Source organism: Cydia strobilella, chromosome 6 (assembly GCF_947568885.1).
Source record: "Cydia strobilella chromosome 6, ilCydStro3.1, whole genome shotgun sequence".
Taxonomy (NCBI): domain Eukaryota; kingdom Metazoa; phylum Arthropoda; class Insecta; order Lepidoptera; family Tortricidae; genus Cydia; species Cydia strobilella.
The window spans coordinates 16,565,934-16,593,542 of NC_086046.1; the positions used below are offsets into that span (position 1 = coordinate 16,565,934).

At 37.2% G+C, this 27,609-nt stretch overlaps 1 protein-coding gene across 1 annotated transcript; it reads left to right on the forward strand.

The window, feature by feature from the left end:
• The first annotated feature begins 485 nt into the window (after nucleotides 1-485).
• LOC134742477 (kynurenine 3-monooxygenase) lies at nucleotides 486-16,407 on the forward strand. The gene is made up of 10 exons (XM_063675674.1): nucleotides 486-756; nucleotides 2,273-2,342; nucleotides 3,244-3,437; nucleotides 4,048-4,096; nucleotides 6,011-6,098; nucleotides 6,907-7,075; nucleotides 8,085-8,336; nucleotides 13,775-14,005; nucleotides 15,174-15,335; nucleotides 16,127-16,407. The coding sequence occupies exons 1-10, from the start codon at nucleotides 691-693 to the stop codon at nucleotides 16,193-16,195; spliced, it is 1,350 nt and encodes a 449-aa protein (XP_063531744.1). The 5' UTR covers nucleotides 486-690; the 3' UTR covers nucleotides 16,196-16,407.
• Nucleotides 16,408-27,609: the final 11,202 nt, after the last annotated feature.

Sequence of the window (27,609 nt, forward strand, 5' to 3'; positions counted from 1 at the left end):
CATAAAGTGGCTAATACGACAAAGTCAAAAAAACCACCAACACAAAAAAATTGACGCCAAACATGCCTATTACGAGGGAAAAGCCTCGGTTTAGTTCACAGAAATAAATCTGTGGTTTAGTTGTATCGAACTAGAAGGAGCGTATGTAGAAAAATAAATTAGAATCAAATATCTTTGTTTTTTCGTCTTCATTTCGGAAACTTATCAACCCATCCTCGTATGCCTACATATTTGTTTTATCACGTTATCTATAGGCAAATTTATAGAGTAACTTAGTACATTTCCGCCATAAATGGTAGGTACTCGCAGAAACAGTTCGCAAGTAAATTGTTCAATGGATAGCTTAACGCAAAAGTATCGAATGATAAATTGTTTGTTAATGTCAGTTTGCAATTGCAATTGAATCTTATTGTTATGCCGTTTAAGTCTAATTTTGAAAGATTCACTCTCCGTAATGAAATATACGTAGTGTCTGTGGTATTAGTTTTAGTTGAGTTCGAACCTTCTAGCTTTGATGACACCGGTGCGAGTAATTATCAATAGTGAATATTGATCTACTGGTTAGAAATTCATAGTTTGAGTTGATAATTTATCAAATCGATCATATCTTATTGGAGTTCTGATTTTTGCGACAGATTTGTGTCTTTTGTGTGATACCTTAAAGCTGTTAAATTAATACAGTAGGTAGTGATGGCTCAGCTGCAAAATGGACATTCGAAAAAACGGTTGGATGTTGCAATTGTCGGCGGCGGTTTAGTAAGTACCTTACAAATTTTTATTAGGGTTCCGTACCCAGAGGGTTAAAACGGGACCCTATTACTAAGACTCCACTGTTCGTCTGTCTGTCACCAGGCTGTATCTCATGAACCGCGATAGCTAGACAGTTGAAATTTTCACAGATGATGTATTTTTGTTGTCGCTACAACAACAAATACTAAAAACAATAGATAATGGTATGGAACCCTTCGTGCGCGAGTCCGATTCGCACTTTTTTATATAATATTTTTGTTAACTCGTTTTTGGGGTAGTTGTAATTTGTAGATATTTATGTGGTTTTACAATGATTACAGTAGGCCAGGTCCAATGTTACGAGTACCCCGGTTTGTATAGGTATACTTTTATATAGATCGCTATATATATAATGAATAAACTTATTTATCTTGTATGAGTACGAGTGAGGTAAGTATTTAGAATTTACAGTAAACATTATTTTCATTTGAAGGTTATTATTTTGATTAGAATAGATCACCGTATCCCTTTGCTGTGTATATTTTTATTTTAGCATTACAAAATAATAATATATTAATTTTGAGCATAATGACGAGGCTCTGCGGCCATACAAAAACTTTAATTTATAAATTTTACATTTGTGCGCGTATATATCACAGGTAATGCTAATTTAAGTTGTACCTAAGTATGTTTAGTTCAAAATCAATTTCCTGTGTATAAGGTACTTATATAGGTAGACGAGCGACATACAATCTAAAGCCAAGACTAAGCCACCCTATGAGAATTGACTATTATAAGTACTTAACTTTGGTGACAATGGATAATACCACACCTTCGGTATGGTACAATACCATAGAGCTGATGTAGAATTTCACTTCGAGTTGTGGGGTTATATCTAACAGTCTAACTAAAACAACAGAAAATACATACATACATACATATAATCACGCCTATTTCCCGGAGTGGTAGGCAGAGACCACGGATTTCCACTTGCTACGATCCTGACATACCTCTTTCGCTTCCTTCACTTTCATAACATTCCTCATACACGCTCGCCGGTTTAGGGTGCTCTTGACCTGGCCTTTCTTCAGGATTTCCCCGATCTGATCAGAGAAAGTCCGCCGAGGTCTGCCCCTTCCAACTCCCGTTTCTACCTCTCCCTTATACACTCTCTTTGTTAGCCTTCTTTCACTCATTCTTTCCACGTGTCCAAACCATCTCAACATACCTTTCTCAATTTTTGTCACTACATCTTCGCTCAGTCCACACTTTTCCCTTATCACACTGTTCCTAATTCTATTCTAACAACAGAAAAGAAGGATTTTATTTCCTGTTTTCTATACAGTTTCCATTGTCTGGGAGAGGACACTGACTTCTGTAACACAGGTTTTTACCTAGCTCAGAAGTCAGGGACTTCAAAACCTATTTTGCACTTACTTTTGTCAATAATTTTTTTTTTCAATCCTTATTTTTCGTCGCAATTTTTCCCTTGATGCATGTTAAAGTCTAATTCACATTTGTTAAACAAAATGCTTTTTTATAGGTTGGATCCTTGGAAGCTCTGTACATGGCAAAAAGAGGACACCGAGTCCATATTTTTGAATACCGCGAAGGTGAGACTGTAGGAGTATTTTTTTTCTATAGTGTACCTAGTACCTATAGTTAGAATATTTTTCAATGTCCGAAAGTTAGGAAGGACTGTTAAGTACCATTCATACCTATATTTAAAATAAAAATCTAAGACTCCGCTGTCCGTCTGTCCGTCTGTCACCAGGCTGTATCTCATGAACCGTGATAGCTAGACAGTTTGAATTTTCACAGATGATGTATTTCTGTTGCCGCTATAACAACAAATACTAAAAACAGAATAATATAAATATTTAAATGGGGCTCCCATACAACAAACGTGATTTTTTTGCTGTTTTTTTCCGTAATGGTACGGAACCCTTCGTGCGCGAGTCCGACTTGCACTTGGCCGGTTTTTTATTTATTCTCCATATTTGAATCGAGATACTGTAATTGTGGCTATATACCTATCCTATGGCTAATTTTGAAATAAGAGTGGCGATATTACTGCTGAACTGAAAATTTTGATTTCATTACCAACTCATTTACTCAGTACCTAAGTAATCTCAGATATGCTTTTGATTGCTAGGTTACTTTAGCGAGCAAATAAAATTATCCCTCTACACGTCTGGTACCTACCGATGCGCTCAATTTTATGGTTCCGTACCCAAAGGGTAAAAACGGGACCCTATTAATAAAACTCCGCTGTCCGTCTGTCTGTCACCAGGCTACAAGTATCTCATGAACCGTGATAGACAGTTAAAATTTTCACAGATGATGTATTTCTGTTGCCGCTATAACAACAAATACTAAAAACACGGAACCCTCGGTGCGCGAGTCCGACTCACACTTGGCCGGTTTTTTTGTAACATGATAACAGAAAAAATAATCATGATCTTAGTCAAATATGTTGCTGGTACCTATTAAATTGTAAACACTCTATCTCAGACGTACGAAAAACCCCGCTGGCTCGGGGCAGATCAATCAACCTAGCGCTATCGGTACGCGGGCGCACGGCCCTTAAGGATGTTGGTCTCGAGGAGCAGATGATCCAGCATCACGGTATCCCCATGCGGGCCCGTATGATCCATCGTCTGGATGGCTCTACGTACGCGATACCGTACGATGCTAGAACTAATCAGGTTTGCTTATATTAGTTAATTTTACAAAAGTTGACTCAAACACGTTGTCGCTGTGTGAGTACACCGCCCTCAAGGATGTAGGGCTAGAAGAGCAGATGATTCAATATCACCATGCGGTCTCTACGTACGCGATAGGTAACGTACGATGTTGGACTATTAGGTTTACCGCCTGTTATAGATTTGAGGTTAGAGAAATGAATGATCCAATATCACGGGATCCTGATGCGGGCTCGTATGATCCATGGCCTAGCTAGACGGATCTACGTACGCCATACTGTACGAAACTAATCAGGTTTGCATGGATTAAAACAGTGCATATTGAAGGGATTTCTCAATTTTACATACATATACTGTACTTCATATCTAAATCAATTACTTATTGTAAACGGCATATATACGATTAAAGGATGACTCACGTTAGACCGGGCCGTGACCGGGCCGGAGCTTCCGGCGCTTCGTTTTCTATGGAAAGCATCACGTGATCACCTGTCATGTCATAGAAAAGTAAGCGCCGGAAGCTCCGGCCCGGTCACGGCCCGGTCTAACGTGAGTCATCCTTTACTATTATTGTAGTCCTTACATACCATAAACGTTTGTCATCTGTTTTCAGTGCATATACTCAGTTGGCCGAAATTACCTGAATGGACTCCTGTTGCAAGGTAAATTGATATCTCTATATTTAATGTTAAATAATGAAAATAATATAGGTAGGTATGGTTCGTAGTTTTCAAACAGTCCCCTTTCGGCTTATCCTTTGTCTATTGTTAAATGAAACCGCACGTGCTACTTACTAGCATAAAAAAATGGTATGGCCGTTTTAACCGGTTATTCAATTACCACTCTATGGAGATTGCAATAAGGTTTAAAATGAACTAATGGGAAAACATATTCCTTAGCTGTGTGGTCTTTGCGGTTACTGAGTGCCGGCAAGTCGAACGCTACAGAACCAGTCTAAAATGTGTCATCGATATGCGTAACAAAGGCGCGTTATCGGAGAGCGCACTTACACTGGTTTTTTTTAGCGTTGGACTAGCCCGCGCTCGCCACGATGCACGAACCAGGTAAGAGACAGGGTCGGATTGCGATGGGGGTAATCTTAGCACTTTACAATTATTTTCTTTCGCCATTTCGTCTACTATCATTTCAAGATCCCAATTATTATTTTTGTGGTTTGAATTTGATGCTAGTTACCCTGCTAAAGCCACTAAAAAAGAATTATTAACTATTTTGAAGAAACATAATTTCGAAAAAGTTTATTATGTAGACGAAATGGCGAAAGAAAATAATTGTAAAGTGCTAAGATTACCCCCATATTACTGCACACTTAACCCCATAGAATTAATGTGGGGTAATCTGAAAACAAGTGTCAGGAAAAGAAACACTGATCCCAAATTTAGCGAGGCGGTGCTAAAACACATCAGAGACATCGTCAACAGCACTAGTGGCCAATGGAAAAATTGCTGCAGGCATGTTGTAGAGATTGAAAAGAAAATGAAACGAGATTATGGGCACCCCTCTGTCATAATGAATGTGACAGAAGATTCCGAAGATGAAGAAACTAGTTAAAAAAAGTAGTCGTGATTTTTGTTATTTATTAATTGAATATATCTACATCTTTATTTATATTGTACCAATGCATGTTTATTTATATTTTTAGTTAGTAATTTATATTGTATGTATGTATAACTCATTACTGTTTGGCTGGTTGTTTATTATTTACATTGTATAAAAAAACGTTATTTTAGTTTATTAAAAATTTGTCTGTAATACCTATATATTGTAAAAAAGCCGATATTGTTTAAAAAGGGCATATATGTATTCATTTTGTTAAATATAGTTTTAGTTTTTAGCCTGTAACATTAGAGAGGAATATTTTAATAGTTGATTATTTGTAAAACGGATTATTATCTAATGTTATTATTTAACTGATTAGTAAAAAAATGTTATTATTGTTTGTTTTAAATATGTAAATACATACTTGTCATGAATCCATCAAAATGTTTTAATCGCAATCCGACCCTGTCTCTTACCTGGTTCGTGCATCGTGGCGAGCGCGGGCTAGTCCAACGCTAAAAAAACCAGTGTAAGTGCGCTCTCCGATAACGCGCCTTTGTTACGCATATCGATGACACATTTTAGACTGGTTCTTTAGCGTTCGACTTGCCGGCACTCAGTAACCGCAAAGACCACACAGCTAAGGAATATGTTTTCCCATTAGTTCATTTTAAACCTTATTGCAATCTCCATAGAGTGGTAATTGAATAACCGGTTAAAACGGCCATACCATTTTTTTATGCTAGTAAGTAGCACGTGCGGTTTCATTTAACAATAGACAAAGGATAAGCCGAAAGGGGACTGTTTGAAAACTACGAACTGTACATGCAAGTTTCATTAAATCATTAAGTATCAAACCTATAATTGAATACAGTCATTAGACTTATTAGTTTAAATCCTAAAAATATAAACACCATTTTTGTCTACGGTACACGTTACACGAAATCACATTTTTCTTAACGCTTCACCACAGGATAATCGTAGTAACAAATACCCATGTTTCACAATAAACATTTCAGAATCAGAGAAATACGAAAATGTCGAGAGGCATTTTAACCACAAATTAGTCGAAGCCAATTTACGAAAAGGATCCTTGAAATTCGAGACGTGAGTATCATGACGACTATATTTTTGATGTCAATTGAGACTCTCCTTTTTGAAGCGGTTAATGAAGTAGGTATCTACTTATTATTATATCAGTGCCTAATATCAGGTGAACATTCAGGCTTGGGCAGTTCCTTACTACCGTTACCGTTCGGTACTATTTACCGTAAAACCAAAGCCACCCAATTATGGCCCAAAACTAACTCGAATATCTTCTACCGTGACGTCCGTGACTAATTGACTATTATTTGAATGTTCTATTTCTAAGGCTAATAAATAAAATTAAAATAATAGAAAAAACTTATACTTCACGAAAAAGAGACTCGTATTGATACTTAACTAATACTTTGCACTTTTGGATCACAGTTGCAGTAGGCAGTAGGTACTGGACTATAGTTTAATGGTTTCACGGTAAGGCCAAATAACATTTCATTACGTACGTACCTAAATATACTGATAATATATTGATTGAAGTCATTGACCATGACGATGATTTTAGTCCCCTGAAAGCCTGTACATCGAATTTGTTGTTGGCATAATGGCACTCTCCATTCCCAGGATTCCCTACAACAATATAATAGACATTCCCCATTTGGACAAAAGGTTTAATTTCTCGCATGGAAAAAAAACGTACTTATCCCCATTTTCTACTTTGCTAAAAGGCCCTGACATAATTTTTTGATGAGTTTTCTTGCTTTTTCTGCAACTTGCTAAAAACGCGATTGCAAACAAAATTTTAATGAATTGTATATTTTTTGCTGCAAACTTATGACAACAAAAATCTTCTGAATTGCTGCCCTGCCTTTTCCAGCCCAGGCAAAGAAAATGTCCACGTCACAGCTGACCTGATCATAGGCGCAGACGGAGCGTTTTCAGCCGTTCGCAAATCTATGATGAAGCAGCCTCTCTTCGATTACAGCCAGAAGTACATTGAACACGGATATTTGGAGCTGTGTATACCGGCCGATGAGAGTGGTGGAGTAAGTTGTATTAGATTATAACAGTTTTTTGCTCGCAGATAGTTTCAAATAGAGGGCGTCCATTTTAGATAGCTTTTTTGTTTTTAGACATAAGTTTAAACATATATACCTACCTACAGGCAGGTTACAGTCACACTATAACATAAAATAAGATAAAAATAATATGTTAGATAAATTATTAACATTGGAAAAGTCATGCAGCAATTTATTAATTACAATTTTAAATTTCTAGTATTTCGTTTCATGGTCAAAGTATTCATGTATGGAATAAAAACACATCTATAAAAACAAATATGGATAAAAGATTGGATGGGTTATAAATAACAAAGAGTAAAGTAAGTATGGTAATAAGTTTAACTTGGATTGGTTTGTTAATGAGCGTTATTAACCTTGACAGTGATGATATTAGATAAAGTAGAATAATGTGTATTTGTAGCTTTTAAACAAATAGATACTATTGACATAGAATTATGTACCTAGATGGAGATTGTTGAGTTTGAGATACATTGTCACAATATTGTACTCTTGATAGGTAACACTTTCAAGGTTTCCTGTTATGATCGCATTATTGCGTCATGAAGTCGTAATTTTTTTAAATTTGATAGCTGTAATTCAATAATAACGCCTTATTTAGTAATTGCCAGACCATTAGATGTTAATGAACAAGAACTAAGATATAAACGGAGAGTTGGCCATGGAATAAGAGGTACAATGTTAAGAGCAACGTTATTACTGGATGCCGTGTTTCGAGAGAAGCCTTTGTTGACTCCATTAAAGTTTAAAATCACTTGACATTGCTGGCCAGCTCTTAAACCCACAATATGGCGAAACTTGACTTAGATAGCTTTTAGCCTCAGTATCTTGACATTTTTTTGATTAGCACACATACGCTTGGCACCTGGAGATGTATAGATGATGGCTACACTTACACCTAAAACTTAAGATAGCTAATAGTCTTCTTTAGCAGAATAACTTAAAAAACAAGCAATAAAAATCGTCTTATACTTAGTTCCAGATGCCTCCAAACTACCTACACATCTGGCCCAGAGGCAATTTCATGATGATCGCCCTCCCTAACCAAGACTGCTCCTGGACTGTGACTCTCTTCATGCCGTTTACCAACTTCACGACTATCGACAGTGAGGAAAAACTGCTTGTGTTCTTCGAGAAGTACTTTCCTGATTCCATTCCCTTGATTGGGAAGAAGAAGTTGATACAGGACTTCTTTGGTGGTTCTCCGTCGCCTTTAGTTGCCGTGAAGGTAATTAATTTTAACAGAAAGAAAATAAATTAAATTAAATTAAAATTAAATTAAATAATTATTTATTTTCAGGCATGGCCCATAGAGGTGTTAGTAACAAAAGAAAAACTTAAATACTAATGTTAAAAAGTACAATTAATTAAAACCTACCATGCACATCAATAACTTAGAGCTAGGACTAAATACCGGGTGAGCCATACTTATTTACAACACATAAAACATTTACTATTCCATTAACATTTAAAATTTTACTAGTATGATAATCATAGACATGTCAATAATTAGAATAATTCATAAAATAGCAGCAAAATTATACATATAAAATTAATAAAATTACAATTATTATATTATTTAATCAGATTTGGTCATGTATAGAATATAAATAAATTAGAAATTAAACAGAATTGAATAAGTGTTATATATTTAATAATTTGTAAATTAAATTGTCCAATGCCTTTATCACTAACTATCATAATTAACGAAGCTGGAGTGCAGACCGATCCATCTACGCGTCATCGGTGAGTCCCACCTCCCAGCAAACACACTCAGGATGCTGTTCGGACTCCGTATCATCCTATCGAGCAGAGAGGCACAGCGTTTCCTTATAATCGCATGGAAGCCATCAACGCTTGCCTCCGCAAACATGCCCGAGGCACTGCACCTCCGTCGAAGGCCGAGCAACATCCTGAAGGCATCATTATATTGAACACGAAGAGCGCTGTACGTCCTCTGCGTATAATTGACCCATAGGTTACAGGTGTAAAAGCACTGACAGTATGCCCTAAAGAGAGTTACTTTAACTTCCTTAGTGCACCCCGAAAACCTACGTGCCAACATATTGCAGCGGACGGACAGCGCCCTTCTCTCCCTCTCGATGTCCATGTTGTCACAGAGATCATCAGTTACCCAGTGACCCAGATATTTGAAATGCTTGACTCTGCTCAGGTTTGTGCCACATAAGGTAATTGGTGGCAGGGACTCATATGTTTTAGCTCCAGCCTTGAAAATTAGAAATTCGCTTTTCTTGGCGTTATATCTGAGTCCATGGGCCCCCGCGTATCCCTCACAGATACCGATTAGGGTTTGCAAAGCACCTAGAGATGGCGCTAGCAACACCATGTCGTCTGCATAGCTGAAGTTGTTCATAAAAACACCGTCAACTGAACATCCGACATTGGCGCTACTCAGCTCCTCAATCAATCCGTTGACGTACAGGTTGAAAAGACGAGGAGACGAAATCCCCCCCTGTCTCACTCCGCACTCCAACCTGTACTCCTCCGAATACACACCGGCCCATCTCACACTGTTCTTCTGAGTATGGTACCAATATTTAATAAGGGAGGTTACCTCACCAGGAAGACCGGCAACTTGCTGCATTTTCCGCCATAGAACTTTATAGCACACTAGATCAAAGGCCTTAGATAGATCCAGAAAGCATGCGAATACCGGTGTTTTCCTGGAGGTATAGTACTGGACAGTCCGCTTGAGGCAGAGAACAGCACTTTCCGTGGATAGGCCCGACCTAAAGCCAAACTGCGCATCGTGTAGACGAACATGCCTGTCCAGCTGCCTGTCAAGCAGAGTGTCCAATACCTTGGCAATCACGGTTGCCAATGAGATGGGCCTGTAATTATTCGTGTCTGATGCATCTCCAGTCTTACTCTTAACTATTGGGACTACTATAGTGTACATCAGCTCATCCGGTAAATAACTATGACTAAGACAGAGGCTGTAGAACATTGCCAATACTCTCGACAGGTGGTTGCCCGCATATTTGAGGTGCTCTATGCTAAGATTGTCATACCCGGGAGATTTACCTCTGACCATACTCTTAATTATAGAGGACACCTTCTTGGCAGAGAAATTTACCGAGACCTCCTGACTATGACAACCCTCCTCATTCGCCCTCGAGCATGGTCCGAGTGGCGACTCAACCTTAAAATGCTGTCTGAAAGCATTGGCTATGCTCGTGGGGTCATGCAGACCTCCGACGCTCACAGGTCGACCCGAGCCTAAATTTAATTTATTTGTCTCTTTCCAAAATTTTCCAAAATCTTTTTTTGAGTGGTGTTTCGCAATAATATCTAACTTGATTTGTTTTTGATTTTTTTGACAATATTTTAATTTAGATTTGAAAAGCCGGCGGGTTTCGCACATTTTGTTATAAATGGGCCCAGCAGTGGGTTTCCCAAATGCGAGCCAATTCAAAAAATAAACTCTGGCCGCCCTATGTGCGTCGCTCACATGTTTGTTCCAGCCCGTCACATATTTGGGCTTCCTACGTCTCGGTTCAACATAGCTATATTCAGCACCTACACTAAGTATTTTAACAATCGACAGGTACATGCTATTCAAAATCGACTTGTGACCTACATCACAGCACAACCTATGGGCACAAGTACTACAATCTGACGGAAAGTCTATTTTGCTTAGTTCCCTATCGCAAAAATTGCGATATTTTTCTATTTGCGTGTCATCTCTTTCACCCCATTTTACTTTACTAGTCACTGGTACATGCGCTGGCACCACAGGAATGATAATCTTGAAATTACATTCTATCATTAACGGGAGATGGTCCGACCAGTATGTGTTATGCAAGACAGATACGTTTACTACTGTTTGCCTAGCGGCATGTGTAACTAAACAATGGTCTAACCAGCGTTTGCAACCATGCGCATCACTAATAAAGGTAAATGAGTTCATTGGCAACAAATCCATGTCAACACACGACCAGTCCTGTTCTACACAAAAGTCTAAAAGTTCGTTCGCAAACAGCTCGCCCGGGTGCGCGTTGAAGTCGCCAAGTATAAAAACCGATTCAACATTACTATTCTCTACGATCGCCGCCACTTCGCTTAAGCACTCCGTAAATTCAATTAAGTTATCAGCCGAGTTCGTAGGCATATATACGGAGAACACCAAGATCGAACGGTCGTTGTTTACAATCTTGATCGCGCACAACCGCACACTACGGCAATCTATCACGGACACACACGGAAACACAGCTTTCCGCCACAAAATAGCCACCCCTCCATGTGGCCTGCCCCTCAAAATTCCATTCGTCGTATCAACTGCAGACTTTCCAGTGTACGAAAAATCATTGCTTATGGAATCAAAAAAGCCCACGTCGTGTGGCATAATCCACGATTCCTGAATGGCAATAACATCTGCTGAGCGACAAATATTTCTCACACACTCAATCGACCTCATAATACCCTTGCAGTTAAAACTAACTAACTTTATACTAATATCGTTATGTGCCATTGTCATGTAAATACGATTATTATTATTATTAAATATTACGATTGTTATTATTATACCTATTTTTTTGAACTCGAAGAAGCCCCTGTCCCGTGGTTTTCAAATTTCTTGTCGATCCTGACGTACTGTCGAAAAGCAACTCCACTTGGCCACAGATTTTCGTTCATAAAAACGGATAACTTATTTTCTGGAATATAAAATTTATACGCCTCATACCCTTTGTTTTGCCTCATACGTATCTTTTGCGGCATTATTCTAACTCCCGTCTGACTTAATACGAAATCAGCGATGTCATTGTCAGTAGCACCTTCATCCACATTGTAAATATAAAACGGGATTTTTAATTCAGCCGCCTTAAATCTACAATTCGACCTTGTATTAGCCCTTCCGCGATTTCCAATAAACTGGTTTCTCAGGCGATACCTTTGAGAATTAATATACTCCTCACTTTTTTGAGATTGTTTCCAAACGCCGCTCTTTACTATTTCCGCCATCGATTTCAAAGGAGAATTGCGCTCCCGCTCGCATTCTGCACTGGCATTATCACGCGGACAGCCCGCCGTCGGCACGTGTAACCGGGCCTCGATCTGCGCTTGAGCAGGTTTCGCACTGTTCGAAACCGCGGTGGAGTCCTCCACGTGTGCAATCGTTCGGTGCGCTTCGTGCGTCGTGGAGGCAGATGTGACAATGTTAGTACCTTCCGGCGCACGTGTGAGCGAGATGGCAGACTGCAACTGGTTGTTATGCGGGCTCGGCCGTTCGCAGTTTATTGACCTCTGCAGCGTTGACGTTACCGGTGGGATAGCTTTATGCGGTGGTGTTATATGCTGGAGCGAGACGGGAGACGGAATATCGCTACCCGGCTTATCGGTGTCCACGTCCGTAGACCCGCGTAACGGTGAAATGATGTGAGGTAGGCCCATCGGCCCGCTGTTATTTGCGAAACTGTCTTGATAACAATAGGCTCCTCTTCTCTTATTTACATTGCAATCAAAACCTTCATGCTCAGTACTTGGTTCACAAAGACTGCAATCTTTCTTCACTTTCTCAATCCCATTTACTGCACTTTGTACTTGTTCGCGTGTTGCGTAGTTTTCCTTAATGTAAGCAATATCTTGCTGCAAAACGAGAATATCTTTGAGCAGGCGAGTGCAGTCTATGTGGTCGAAATACACAGGGGGAAGACGATGCAGGTCCTTTGCAACAAAAATGGGCAAACTCTCCAGATTAGCTTTTCTTAAAAGATTTACAATATCCTCCAAATCTCTTGTTGACTTACCTTTGCTTTTCCTTATGATCAGACGGTCGCTGTTTGGCACCGCTTGAAAAAGCAAGGTTTTTGCACTTTTAATTTCACCCTCATTAAACGCCGAAGTGCAAATTTGTATTAAACTTTCATCATTCATTACGTCAATTTTATTTCTTATAAATGTCAACACCTCATTTATCACAATATTGCACTGAGTACATTTTACAAGACACGTATTCGTATTTGAACCCATAACGGCCAACTCGACTCGTGGGTTCAATGACCCCTCGCGCTGCGATAACACACGACCTCGCTCGGAAACAGCCAGCTCCGCACTGAAATATGTACGTCTACATATACAAGCTTTGGACTACAACTTTGATGTCAAGAGATATCTTTCGCGTGGAAGTAGTAAAGTACTAAAATGCGTCTTCGTTAGAGGGTAAATTCCGGGATAGGAATATCCTTTTTCAAGACTATAAAACCCTTAAGTTAGCTTATTTTGCTTAAAGGAAACATTCTTTTATTTTGAAAAAGAAACAAAAATGCATTCAAAGATTTATTGAAATTCGCCTGTTTCACCCGGGAATCGAACCGACTAAAAATTTAAAAAATAAACACTCGCTATTTTATTCTACTATTCGATACAGTTAATGATAACATTTCTCCAAGAAACATTAGGCCTTACACTCGTCTGTCGTACAAAATATCCATAAAATCGAATATTTAGTATTCAACAATATTATTAGACAAGCAAAATTTAAAAAAAAATGAAAAATCTTTGAATGCAGTTTTGTTTATTTTCAAAAATAAGATAATGTTTCCTTTAAGCAAAATGACTAAAATGAGCAAACTAAAGGTTTTGAGGTATTTGCACGTGTATCTTAAAAACAATGTTTTTCTTCCAACTGCAAACTCTTTATTCCAGTGCCGCCCCTACCATGTAGAAGACAAAGCCCTCATAATCGGCGACGCAGCTCACGCCGTCGTTCCGTTCTACGGCCAGGGCATGAACGCCGGCTTCGAGGACTGCACACTCCTTGACGAACTGTTCGAAAGACACCACGACAGCCTTGCGGAGATTCTGGAGGAGTTCTCGCAGACTAGGTGGGAGGATACGCACGCTATCAGCGATCTGGCGATGTACAACTATGTTGAGGTAAGAGTAAAAATAAGTTTTTGGCAAAAAAAAACGTACAAGCTTTTATCGCTGACTGTATTTTGCTGTCCACAGCAACTAATGCTTATCAAGACAATTTTAGAAACCCCAAACACAATTAGGTTGCGTTGTTTTATCACAAAGTTCCTTTGGCCACCTCCTGTCTCCATCATCAGATCAGTTCGATAGTACCATAATATTGCATTGTCACCCGACTTACAGTGCACACACTAAGGCTGCAAACTGAACGTACGCGACCGGTAGCGAGCGGCAAATCAAGGCCATCTGTGTGTGTTGCGCTATCTGTGCTCGACCAAATGTAGTATGAACCGTCCGCGGCCTAAACGTGTGTTGACCGGGAATCTTTGTAGGAAAGGTATATCCTATTCCTGTATAAAGTAGGTTCTTTTACTGAAAAACTCTTTTATACGGTTCACCTGAACTGAGCGATCAAACCGTCCAGCCTCGTTAACGTTTGGAATTACATGTCTGTATTGTTTACTTTGTTTTCAGCCTAAATCAGGAAATACGGGTTTAATTTAATAACGCTTTAATGCGTTTTAAACGAGATATGGACCCATTTATCAAAGGTGGAGCAGTTCTGAAATATTATGGGATTGTATTTGAAATGTTAATTAAGTAGGTACCTACGATAAAAATAAGCTCAATTGTGCAATAAAATACCACAGTTTATATTATTATAATAGTTCTTACGAAGTAGTAGTAGTTTGATGAGAAAATGTTTTTATTTCAAATACTGTATTTACCCGGCTTGACTAGCAATATATCAAAATGGGAACTTCTAATTACCTCTAGCTTTTCTAATGGGTTTAGTAATTCATAAAAACAACCTGTAAATCGTTGAATAAATACTTAATGTGAATAACGTGATATTGATATTGTCCGTACACCACATCCTACATAGCTCCTGGATGTCGCTATTTAGTTTATTTTTTAAACCCTGTCTGATATGTACCTATATATCTGTGGCATACTAGAGCCCCAATTCATGAGCATGTCCGATTTAGGCGCGTTTTCTTTTAATCGAAAGCGGTGTTTGTCGAGATGGTTGTTAGGTAGATAGGAACCTTACTAAATGACGAAGTTATCGAGGGTTTTCGAACTCCAAGTTTTTACCTAATTGAATGTTTTAATGTACATATTTCAGATGCGTGACCTGGTGACGCGACCATCATACCGCATCCGCAAGGCCATGGACGACTTCCTCTTTTGGCTGGGGCCTAACTTCTGGGTGCCGCTCTACAACTCCGTCACCTTCACCACCATGCCTTACAGCCAGTGCGTCAAGAACCGCGAGTGGCAGGACAAGGTGTATATTGTATTATATTTATTTTATTTGTGTAGTAGTGATACCACATCTCTCGCAAAGAGCTCGGGATAGGTTTGAAGACCTAAAACGACATCAGTGTCAAGCGCGGTGTGCTTTCTACGCGGATCCAACTTCCAGCAGCGGAATGCCGTTGACAGATGCTTTCTAGATGCGTGATTTGGCGATCGTAACGCTTCCACAAGGCTAGAGGGCGCCGCTCTACAACTTCGTCACCTTCACCACCATGCCTTACAGCCAGTACGTAAGCGAGTGGCAGGATAAGGTACGACATATTGTACAATTTTTGGCTTTTAGTTTTAGAAGACAAGCTCACTTGCAGAACTGACAACCGCTGGTTTTATAGTTTTTGGGATAAAGCGGCGCTAATTTAGTAAAAGAAAGAGGGGTTAAAGCTGATGGAGGACGGAGATTAGTCTTAAGAAGTGAACCTAAGAACCAAAGACCCAAACTTTGAGGAGAGAGTCAACATTTTGGAAGCCGAAAGTCGACCTCTGGATTTTGAGGAGAGTCAAAATTTTGCAAACCGAAGGCCGACCTTCGGTTGGGGCAATAAGACAGCGCGTTCTTAGCCGACATTACTCATTAGGTATCTTTGCAAGTTTGCAAGTCAAACTTTTGTATAGGAGTTTGGGTAATAGTTTCGTTGAATTCTGAAGAGTAAGTATACGGTTAAAATTGTTGCGGTTGTTTCAAATTGAATGTTGACTTTCCTATCCTCAATTCCTCATCATCAGCATATTGTTTACTAATTGCGTGTCGTTTTGTTTCAGATGTTAAAGTATTTCTTCGTGTCTGCGATATCATCGGCGATTTTGGGATACTTCGTAATGTCACGTTAAGCCATATCTATTTGTTACCAGTAGTTTAACCACGTAGGTTTTTTAAATACATCACACATTTAGACACCGTAATTTAGATAAGTATTTTAATACTTAAAAAGTACGAGTGAGATACACTGCGAGCAACTCATATCAAATCACACCAATCACGGTCGTACCAATTTGAAAAATGTATGCTCTGTTCATGAATAAATGCTTTTTTTTTACGATTAGATTTTTAAATTTCGTATATTCACCGCGCTTTCGCTGGAAATATCGAGTAGTTAGATAATTATTATCAAGATTTTCTATCCTGTACTTCGTTTGGATTTTCTTTGATTAATGATAATTATGATTACAGTACATTGAAGTCATTTGCTACCTAAATACTAATAGATTGATTCACATACTTCCTTTCTCACTATAAATATAATACTTAAGGTACTTTACAGTGTAATTAGAGCCAAGTGACAACCTTTAGAAAAAAATATTTTTAAATATTCAGCCAGAGGGTAATAAATAAACTACAGTAGGTACCTAGTTTTTAGTTTCACTAAATTCCTTCAAAAGAACAATATACCTACGCAGGGTACCACATAAATCAGTGTCTCGCCTAATGAGATGCACTGCATTTTAAACTGCAAGCAGCAAGCACCAAGATTGATTTAAACCTTCGGAAGCGACGCTTTCTCGATGCTTGTCACTAGAGCCTCGAAGTGACAGAGACATAGCTGGTCTAGTGGAATAACCAGACTTCGTAATGGCATAAGAAGACAAAAAAGTATTTCAAGACAATTTACGAATCTTATTTCGATTTTTGATGCTGTTGGTGGTAATTTATTAACAATGCAATAAAATGATTCGAACGAGTACGTAGCGTTACTTTTTAAAGATTTTCTGGCAAGATAAAAGCCGGGTTTATTCTAGTTGGTAGTAACTAAATGGTAAAACTTTATAGGGTTATAGTGTATCTACCTATTTAGATATAGGTAAGTACCTTGTCCGCAGTGTGACGATATCCGCAGTAGAACTAGGGTCACCGACAAATCTCGCAGAATTGCAAATCTTAAGTGGCAGTGGGCGGGGCACATTGCTCGCAGAACTGATGGCCGGTGGGGCCGGAAGGTTCTGGAGTGGCGTCCGCGTACCGAAAGAGGAACTGCCGGTAGGCCTCCAACGAGGTGGAGCGACGTCCTGGTAAAGGTCGCGGGAATTCGGTGGATGCGAGCGGCACAGGATCGGTTGGAGTGGCGAGCCTTGGGGGAGGCCTATGTCCAGCAGTGGACGTCTATCGGCTGACATGATGATAATGATGATGATGAAGTACCTTGTCCTACTGCAGTTTAAGTTGCGCTACAATATGGTTATGAAAACAAAGAGCTATGTCTATTTGGGCAAAATAAGCTAAATCATGTAAATAATGGGCTTGCTCATTAAAACAAACCAGTATATTTCAATAATTTCACGTCCATAGTAGTTTAGAACACAAAATAGGTAATAGAAATTTCTACATAGTATATTACATTATATAGTACATTGTATTTCAATATGTATAGCAAAACTTATGTACCTAAGTATTTTGGTAGGTTAAGGTAGGTAACCTACCTACATATTATAGAACCGCATATATGTTACGACCGACATTACGGCATTAAATTTGATCACACTGTTTGCAATCTATATTTCATTTCGATTTTGAAATATGAATGTCATTATTAAACCAATAATCAGAAATTGGTTGTAACAAAACAGTTCATCTACATGCTGGCCGTAATTTGCGATTCTTGAACGCATCAAAGAGGGTTTCTGACATACTGTCTGTACATAAACATGGGCATTAAATGCCCCGTGGTCAATTACATCCGGTATAACAACTTAAGCGTATAAAGGCGGGATTCCACTAGTGTGCGGTACTGTGCGCACAAGCATTTTTTGTACTGAATATGCTTGTGCCGCGCAGTGCAACACACTGGTGAAATCCCGCCTTAAATTAGTGCATTAACAGAAAAACAGTAGAATTCTACTCGAACAGTCAAATAAAAACACTACACTCGGTCTTGCTAACGGGGAAGTTTAAATATGAATCTAAAAGCATTCTAAATTTCTCCCTCATATGCTTATGCGGTTTTGGTATATTTGATATGCATGTGGTTTTAATATTCAGATATAGTAAATTGTATAGTGCGTAGTTATATTACTTATTGCAGTTTCAAGTACTATCTAACCATGCGGTGAAACAAAAATGCATTTTTTTCAGAAAAGTAACCAACCACAAAGAAAATTAATAATTTATTTACACAAAATAGATAAACTACTAAATTTCAATACAATTTAATGAATATAGACATATACTGCTATCGAAAACTAGGGTGAGATACCTACTGATAAAGTTATAGGATAATATTTATATTCTCAATCTAAAATAATTAGCCATAAATAATAACCATACCTATTTAAATAAGAATGATTAGCATAAATTCTCCAAAATTTATTTTATTTTGGTTAAATCGAAGCCTTTTCGTTCAGCGCCTGTTTATTTATAAAAGCAAAGAGCTGTCGGTGCAATAAAGTTTAGTGTAATTCCAATCGGTAACTGGACACGCGCGAGTTAGCCGCTCAGGACACCTAACCTAGCCATGTGCCAATCGTCAATAGTGATAACCGATTATGTGGTTTGATCGAGTGCAGCCCTACGATCACACTACGATTGGCGCGTCCCGAACTGTCAGACGAGCATCGCCCGCCATTACGTCGTTGGAGTGTGATTTACCTAAGATATGCCTGTTTTCCGTGTTTTTATGTATTAAATCGTTTATTTAATGATGTATGGTGTTTTCTCCTTTAACAATAGAAAACGCCAATCGAAACTTATTATAATGTATGGATATAGTCACGTGATTTTTCGTAGCATTTCCGATATTTTTTTGAACGATGGTCAATGTCATATGGGGTAGGCTTCCAGATGAAAAAGAATATAGGTTACATTCCAACCAATTGTAAGTAGCATTGTCGTGCTGCAAAGCTACTGAGAGTAGAGGCTATTTAATTTTTTGAAAGACCTATCCAACGATAACCCACACTATTGGGACAAAGCAAAAAAAAAAGAAAAACATTTTGTATGGGAGGTACCCTAAAACATTTTTTTTTATAGTTCGTATTCTACCATTTTGTCGCAATGCATGATTTATGTATCCATGCTAAATCTTTCATGCTTTGTAGCACTAACACTGACATTGCCATGTTGTTGGAAGAGATCGATCGTAGTTCCAATCTATAAAAGTGGCAATAAACATGATATAAAAAACTATCGGGGTATCTCTAAGTTGTCGGTTATCCCCAAACTCTTCGAAAGAATTATCTACGACTCACTTTTTTACGCAGTTCGACCGAAATTGGTAAATCAGCAACATGGGTTTATTAATAGACGTTCCACTGAGTCTAATTTATGTCAGTTGATTGATTATGCGACGAATGCAATGGATAAGGGCTATCAGGTCGATGTTATTTATACCGACTACTCCAAAGCATTCGATAAAATTTCACATTCTCTGCTTATTAAAAAATTACAAACTTTTGGTATCCACGGTAATCTTTTGAGATGGCTTACCTCCTACCTGCGCGAAAGAAAGCAAGCAGTTGCTATAAAGGGATACACTTCTAGTTTTGTTCCCGTATATTCAGGCGTACCTCAGGGTTCCCATTTGGGTCCATTATTATTCAATATTTACATTAATGACGTTGTTGAATGTTTCAAATTTTCTGATTTATTATTATATGCCGACGATACTAAAATATATACTATTATTAAATCTAGAGATAATTGCATAAATATTCAAGCTGATCTTGATAGACTGAGTTTATATTGTTCTATGAATGAACTGTACTTGAATGTCGAAAAGTGCTGTGCCATTACATTTACAAGAAAACGCAATAAGATAGAGTATAATTATTCTTTAAACAACAAAATTATAAGGGTTGTATCTGAAGTGAAGGATCTCGGTTTAAATCTTGATAGTGAACTACAATTTATTTCACATATTGACAAAATTTCAGCGAAAGCGTACAGAATGATGGGATTCATTTTTCGACAAAGCAAGGATTTTACAAACCCTAAGACTGCAACTTCTATTTAACGCATTTGTTAGGTCAAACTTAGAATACGCCACTACAGTTTGGAATCCTCATTTCAATGTTCACATTCACAATTGAAAAAATTCAAAACAAATTTATTAGAACAATGAAATATAAATTTAAATCTTTTAGCACTGACAATTTAGAGTATCTTCAAACACGTAGAGAAATTCGAGATCAGATTTTTTTGTTCAAAATCTTACACGGCCTTATTGATTCACCAGATCTTTTATCTAAAATTTCGATTCGATGTCCCGATCGGCGAACTCGCTCCACAAACCTTTTTGCAATTCACTTTGGTCGTACTACATATGCAAGAAATAGGTTCTTAGCTAGAGCGTGTAGAACTTATAATGAAAAATTTTCTGATATAGATATATTCAATTTATCATTACAACAGTTTGTTTCTGCAATATTTTTTTTTATTACAAAAAGGCAAGCATTTGACCACAATCTCACCTGATGGTAAGTGCCGATGCAGTCTAGGATGGATCATGCTTACCTAAAAGATGTCTATTCACTCTCGATTTAAAAAGATCCAAGTTATAGTGGACTGGGAATATATTTGCAGGATAATACAGGATAATAAATACAGCTAATAATAAAAATAATATCCATTAGTTCCATTATTGCCAACGTTTAAATGCTGTCTTCAACAATTCGAGTTAGGTATTTGAGTTTTGCATGATTTAAATTGTATTAATGTTAAATTAAGTTTAAATTGTATTATTAATGTTAGTTTCTAAGCAACAAAACTGTTATCATTCATTAGTGGAAACTGTGTGGCTTGTGAATGTGTTATCTGATTTTCTATGTGTGTTGTTTTTGGCTGTTTGTTTCCCAAAGGTTTAAATAAATAAATAACGATCACGGAGCAAAGCCTCGGACAGACAGACAGACAGACTACAGGCATGGCGAAACTACAAGGGTTTCTAGGTGAACTACGAAACCCTAAAAATGGAATATCCTCACAAATAATTCAAACATTTCCTGGACGGTAATTTATTCGAAAATCCGTTACCATTACCCTGATAAAGTTTAAAAAGCGCCCATTAAATTCATTAACTCCGCAACTCTAACAAAGTGCCAAAAATCCTGACATATCGTCGGGGCTATCCCTCCCCGAATGTATAGTGCAATACCGCGTAATGTGTAACTAACAAATGCAGTAAGGTTACCTTGTACGTTGTTTGAATTTCGACCTCTTTCAACTTTGTTAGTTGCGCAGTATGTGCCTATCCCCTACGATATGGCAACCCTACGCGAGGAGGAGTTTCTAGCGGATCTAGAGGCCGCGTAACACCGGCGACGGGAACTCAATTTCCCCGCTCTCGTGTACCCGGCAGGAATACATGGTCAGCAGGGTTAAAAGGATTCGCCCTTTTTAAACATTCATTCTGTTTTCTCAAGATAAAACATTGCTTGTTATAATTAAGTAGGAACTTTTTTAATATTACGTTTAAAACGAATAAAAGGGGGTCCCTTTGTTTGACGTAATTATTGAAAGTCATAATGTAATGATTGTCATATTATCATTAGTCATCATTCTGAAACCGTTTTCAGGATTTTCCTCAGGTTATCCTATAGATAGGTTTGGTTAGGTTTGTTTTATGGCAATCCTGAAAAGTTACGCGTTTCTGAGAAAAACCAAATTATGACTAACGAAAATGTGGACAAACAATACATTATGACTTAAAACTATATGGGAAACAATAGAGAGAGAGTTTTTTGTGGGACAATTTTCAGTCTAGCTGTAAGATTTTATATAAGTTTCTCAAGGAATAGTAGCGTTAAAACCAGCAAAATTTGTCAAATTAAAATGTCAAAGTCGAACGAGCAGGAAATCTAAGTAATTCTTATTTTCGAAAGGAAAACAAAGAGACGTAGCCGATGTTTTTTTAAATCGTTTTGAAAGAAGTAAACAAATATTGTTGAACTAGGAAATTAGGGAATAATAAACGCTGTGTTATGGAGCTAAAGCGGATTGCTAGTTGCGTTTGTCCTTTTGGGTTCTCTCTGATTGAAGAGGAAGTTAAGTAAGATTAATGTAAGAATATTTAAAGCTCTTACTGGTAGCGAGAGGTACGCGTTAGCGTTTGTAGCTGATAACGCGTTTTTCCGCTTTGTAGCGAAACGCGCATACAAACGGAGAACCTGCCTAGCGTGCGGGGCGTTGGCACGTTGGCAGTGATTATGTAAAATAGCAGGAGCTAGATTCAGATTTAACAATTTACGGTTGTCATTTTATTTTTCATCACACTTGCTCGAAAATTTCATGCTGGTGTACTGAAGGACAAAGGCCTATATTGTTCCCGCGGGAGTTATAGATTGTGAAAAAAAAGCTATAACTTCACTATGGAGTTATAGATTCTTTTAAAATTATGTTACTAATTCATACAAATTAACTAGGTGTAAATGAGGTTTACTTTTAAAATACTAACGTTTATAATTTAGTATTTTTGTTTAAGTAAAAAAATATTTAATTGATTAATTTAATAGCCGTTTAAAATATTTTTTTTACACAATTTTCAATTGTGGCCGAATGCCGGATAGCTCTGTGCCTTCGATGCCTAACCTGTCAATATATGATAGATTGATAATATGGAGAACGAATGTTTGAAATGTAACCGTATAAGAATTATTTCGTTTAAAATTTAGTTTTTTCTTCGCTAGTGTGATTAAAAACATTATAGGTATGTAACTCCGGGGGTAAGAATATTGCAAACTCGAGTCTTTAATTCACTCAAGCAAGTCGTATTAAAACCAGTTCAAAACCATAACAAATTCTTAAATTTTAATCGACCTGTCTTTATTCAAATTGGCTATATGTGGCTTTCCAACAGAGAAGGGTCCTTATGCTTCATGTGCAAAAGGACCCTTATCTGATGGAAACCCACATGTGAAGTCTAGTTCCGGTTATTAAAATTCGGATGCCGCTTCAGGTTGGTTGCAAATCCACAGCTTGATGCTCGGGGATTTGCAACCTGAAAGCCGTAACCATTAAGCGCCTATCCAATTTAAACACAGAACTTTTAACGCCAAGTTTGATGTTACGGCTGTTAACTATTTGCGTTCGCGGTAAATTAAACAGAACACGTGTGTAATTTAACTTTTTGAACGCTCGGAGCGTCCGTGCACTTATTTACGTGTAACAACACAAGTTGCAGTTGCAGGGAGGGATACACCTGTGACACATTTATACGACTGAATTTACGTTATTTGTTCGAGTGTAAACTTAAATAGTACCGTAAATCGGGGTGAATAGGGACGGCAGGGGTGAATAGGGACAAAACTTGAAATGAGGTTCCCCTGATAATATATTAAAAACTACCTACACTAATTATGTCATGCGATTGAAAATATTAGTAGATTTTGTATAATACAATTTGTGAGGTTTTTTAAGAAATTTTCAGGTAAATCTCATTTCAAGTTTTGTCCCTATTCATCCCTGCCATCCCTATTCACCCCAGTTGACGGTACCAAAGTAAACAGAATAAACAGATTATCTCCCGTTTAAGTTAGTTACGTTCCAAATTCAAACTTGATTATTAAATCGATGAAAATGTAGATTATACGTTGTACAGCCAGCAACTTCTATTATAAAGCATACACATACATACACAGAAAAAGTTGCAAAGTTAATTAAATACAACAGAGGCGAACTTATCCATGTATGGGATCTCTTTCTGTTAAACTTTGAGGCAAAGTTATTAAGAAGTACCTAACGATGTCTACATGTACACCAGACTTTATTTATTAATTATTGCCCGAGTAACAGACCACCAGTTCAGGCCAAGTCATAATTGCCTTCTCTGTCAGTCAGAGCACTCAGAGCCATAGCTATGCGAAATATCAAATACAGCCCCAGGTATTTACCCAGTCTCAGCTATTTACCGCCCATCTACCTGGGTTCGCGGCGATAAATCCTAATTAATGTCACAATAGTTTGTTTTCTTTTCCTGTTGTCAAATGCTGAGCCAATTAATTCGGCCAGACCGCTCGATTCGTCGCTGGATGGAATGCGAGTTGGGGGAACGCCTCAGATGTCTTTTTTGTAATTTTTGTAGTTCTTCAAAAGATAGTTGTTTGGTGAACAGTCATTTTAAGCTTGCCGTCGTATTGCCATTTAATTGAATTTGATTTCGTGCAAGTAAAATGTAGCGTGTAGCCAGACCTTTATTTGCCCTTCTCATAGTGCCTTATATCGGTCAAACGTAAGCACAGGTCTACCGTCTCTATCGTTTAACTGAGGTTGTTGGAAAGAAATTAGAAACTAATTTATATTATGATAAGTACGTATACTTTCGATATTTATCTCTTAATTTATGTTATATTGAAGGCTACAATTTAATTTTACCTACGCTTACAATCTTGCAAAAATGTTCCCAACAGTGAGATTAATTTATATTCCTTAATCGGAATGGTAAACGGCTTGATTAATTACATGTCATTTATTGTCGGTTGTCTATTTTGTACAAAGGTATTCCTGACCGTGATGTTATGTAAAAGGGGTGTCTTTGAAATTGAAATTGAAAATCTTTATTTCAGGCCTGTCGGCCCATATTTTGTTAGTTTACAGTTGTTAAAAATATATTAGTAAACACACATGAATTGTAAAATAAATTAATTAAAAATTAAAATTATAAATAAATTAGCTTCAACTCAATAACATTTGATTAAAAATTACACATCCAATAAATTCCATTAATTTACATTTAAAATTTATAAGTCAATTAAATTAGATCTAATTACATTAAAAATATAAATACATTTAATTAAATTACATTAAAATTATAAATTTTAAAAACATAATCACTTGACATATTGCCAAACCGATTTGACTTGCCCAACATGTCTTTACGTACTTATAGGTAATTGTACTTTATTTAGGTTTAGCGAATGATGCAGTAGTAAGCTGCAAATCTACAGGTAGATCTCTATTAATCTTAGTGTGTTTTATTCACACATAAGAGGTAGTATATACCTACATCTTGGTATGAGAAGGATGCTTCGAAATTAATAAATTTACAATACATTTCAATTCAATGAACTACATAAGTACTAAAATATTCAGACCGAATTCGTCAGTTAATAATTAAAAATAAAACTCAATATTTGTAGCAAAAATTATACCTCTACTTAGTACTTTTCTATTTACATAAATTATTGTTCTATTTTAATATTACTCTTTGATTTATTATCCATTGAGAATGTATGTATATTAATGTATATCAATACGTTTTAAACAAACATTTTGAATTTTTCCTTTTTTATTGTGGAACGCACCACATTACAATTTATAAATTGTATATATGTATTTATACAAATGTTAATCACAATGAAACGATGGTCAACTCTCGCTAACGTGGGACTCGGCTAGGTTTGGTTGGACCGGCAATCTAAAGATGTGGATTCGAGTCCCACGTTAGCCATAGTTGATCATCGTTGATTTTTTCATTGTGATTGACATCTGTACCTATATATACAATTTGTGTCGTGAATGTTTGAAATACTGTGAGATGGCGGATACATGATTATTATTGTTTACCACCACTTGACGTATTTTTTAATTGTATTATTTGCATGACTCATCATCATCATCATCATCATCATATCAGCCTTTTATCGCCCACTGCTGAGCATAGGCCTCTCTTCGAGTACGCCACTTATCCCGGTCCTGAGCCAATCTCATCCAGAAGTAACCCGCAGTCTTCCGGCATGACTAAATGTTAATTATTGTACTATTTTTACTATATATTTGCATGCTTAAATTTATTAGCGCTTTAGTGTGAACTGCAATGCTGTGTAAATTGTACATATAGTTTAAAATTTATAAATAAATTGTATGTATATTGTACATATTTCTGAAACTTCTTCTTACCCAGCTGTTCCGAGACAGTTCTCAAGCTTTTTGTCCGCTAATGAGTACTAATGCCTGTTATCGTTTATTTTGATACGAGATTCGTCAGAGGGTTGCTCGATTGGTATTTTAATTGGCGGCCTCATCAAAGCACTTTCGGCTGCCGTTGGTCATCCCAAGAATTTGAAATCTGCGTCTTTATTATCGCATTTTTGTAAGAACTCAGCTGTACTATTTGGGTAACGTGGTTTGTGGGCTTAGCTTTCTCCTAAGAGGTGAATTTTCAATTGACATATACTTAATATAAAATAATAAGAAAGCCATTAAGTTTAAATAACTGTGTTCTATTTTATACCATAAATGTGTTAATGCATTCATTTCCATAAAGGATGACTCACGTTAGACCGGGCCGTGACCGAACCGGAACTTTTGGAGCTTCGTTTTCTATGGAAAGCATTACGTGATCACCTGTCATGTCATAGAAAAGTAAGCGCCGGAAGCTCCGGCCCGGTCACGGCCCGGTCACGGCCCGGTCTAACGTGAGTCATCCTTAAAGGTAAGCCCAAATAATTACATCAATATTCTGAATTTTCTAGGCAAAAAAGTTAGGTACCTAACATTTTGCTTAAGAGGGAAGAATAGCTTTGCGATCCATACGAAATAACGGTACTTTTTCTATGAAATTTCCATTTCGGGAGAAAACGGTTTCCACTAACTAAATCTTAACAAATCACTTTGATTTTGATGTCGATCGCTTCAGCATAATATATTGTAGGTTTAGGTTTCAGTTTATTTATTTTTTGGTATTGCAAATTTTGAAAAAAAAAAGAAAACCTATAAACCTAGTTTTTCATTGTGTCAATAACATACTAAAATATCATGGAGAATGTAAAGTATTTAGAAGTGGAAAAACATTTTCTCTTCTTCTATGCACGAGTACGTGGTATACTTCCCTCTTAAGCTAACAAAATTCCTAATTAAGTACCAGTTATTGGCATCTATTTATGTAGGAGCTTATTATTTTTTGACTATGTAGCTTTACTCAATAGAAATCTTTAGTTTCCAGCTGGAAGTAAATTAATACACGCGATTACCATATTCGATCAGTTTTAGCTAATTAGGAAACGTTAAAAATGCAAATTTTATTAAAGTTATTGACCATTATTAATTAATATTGTAGGTAGGTATCAATAAATTTTCAGTCTAGACACTGACATTATTAATTTAAAGGAAAACAATTAAATGAAGTTAATGTAGGTATACAAATTAATTTATATTCTGTTTTAGGCGTAATTAATCAGTAACTTTATAGCAGGCTTTTTCGTGTAACGTAACTACTTGATTATCATGTAGGTACATTATGTTCTTATTTATTTTTATGCGTTAGTAATAGCATATCTGTTGTTATTGTAAAATTTAGTGATTTAGAGTAATATAATAATAT

Coding starts and splice junctions, on each gene's coding strand:
- LOC134742477 (XM_063675674.1), top strand. CDS start 691: ATGGCTCAGCTGCAAAATGGACATTCGAAAAAACGGTTGGATGTTGCA. Junction 8,337..13,774: donor CGCCTTTAGTTGCCGTGAAG/GTAATTAATTTT, acceptor TCTTTATTCCAG/TGCCGCCCCTACCATGTAGA. Junction 15,336..16,126: donor ACCGCGAGTGGCAGGACAAG/GTGTATATTGTA, acceptor GTTTTGTTTCAG/ATGTTAAAGTATTTCTTCGT.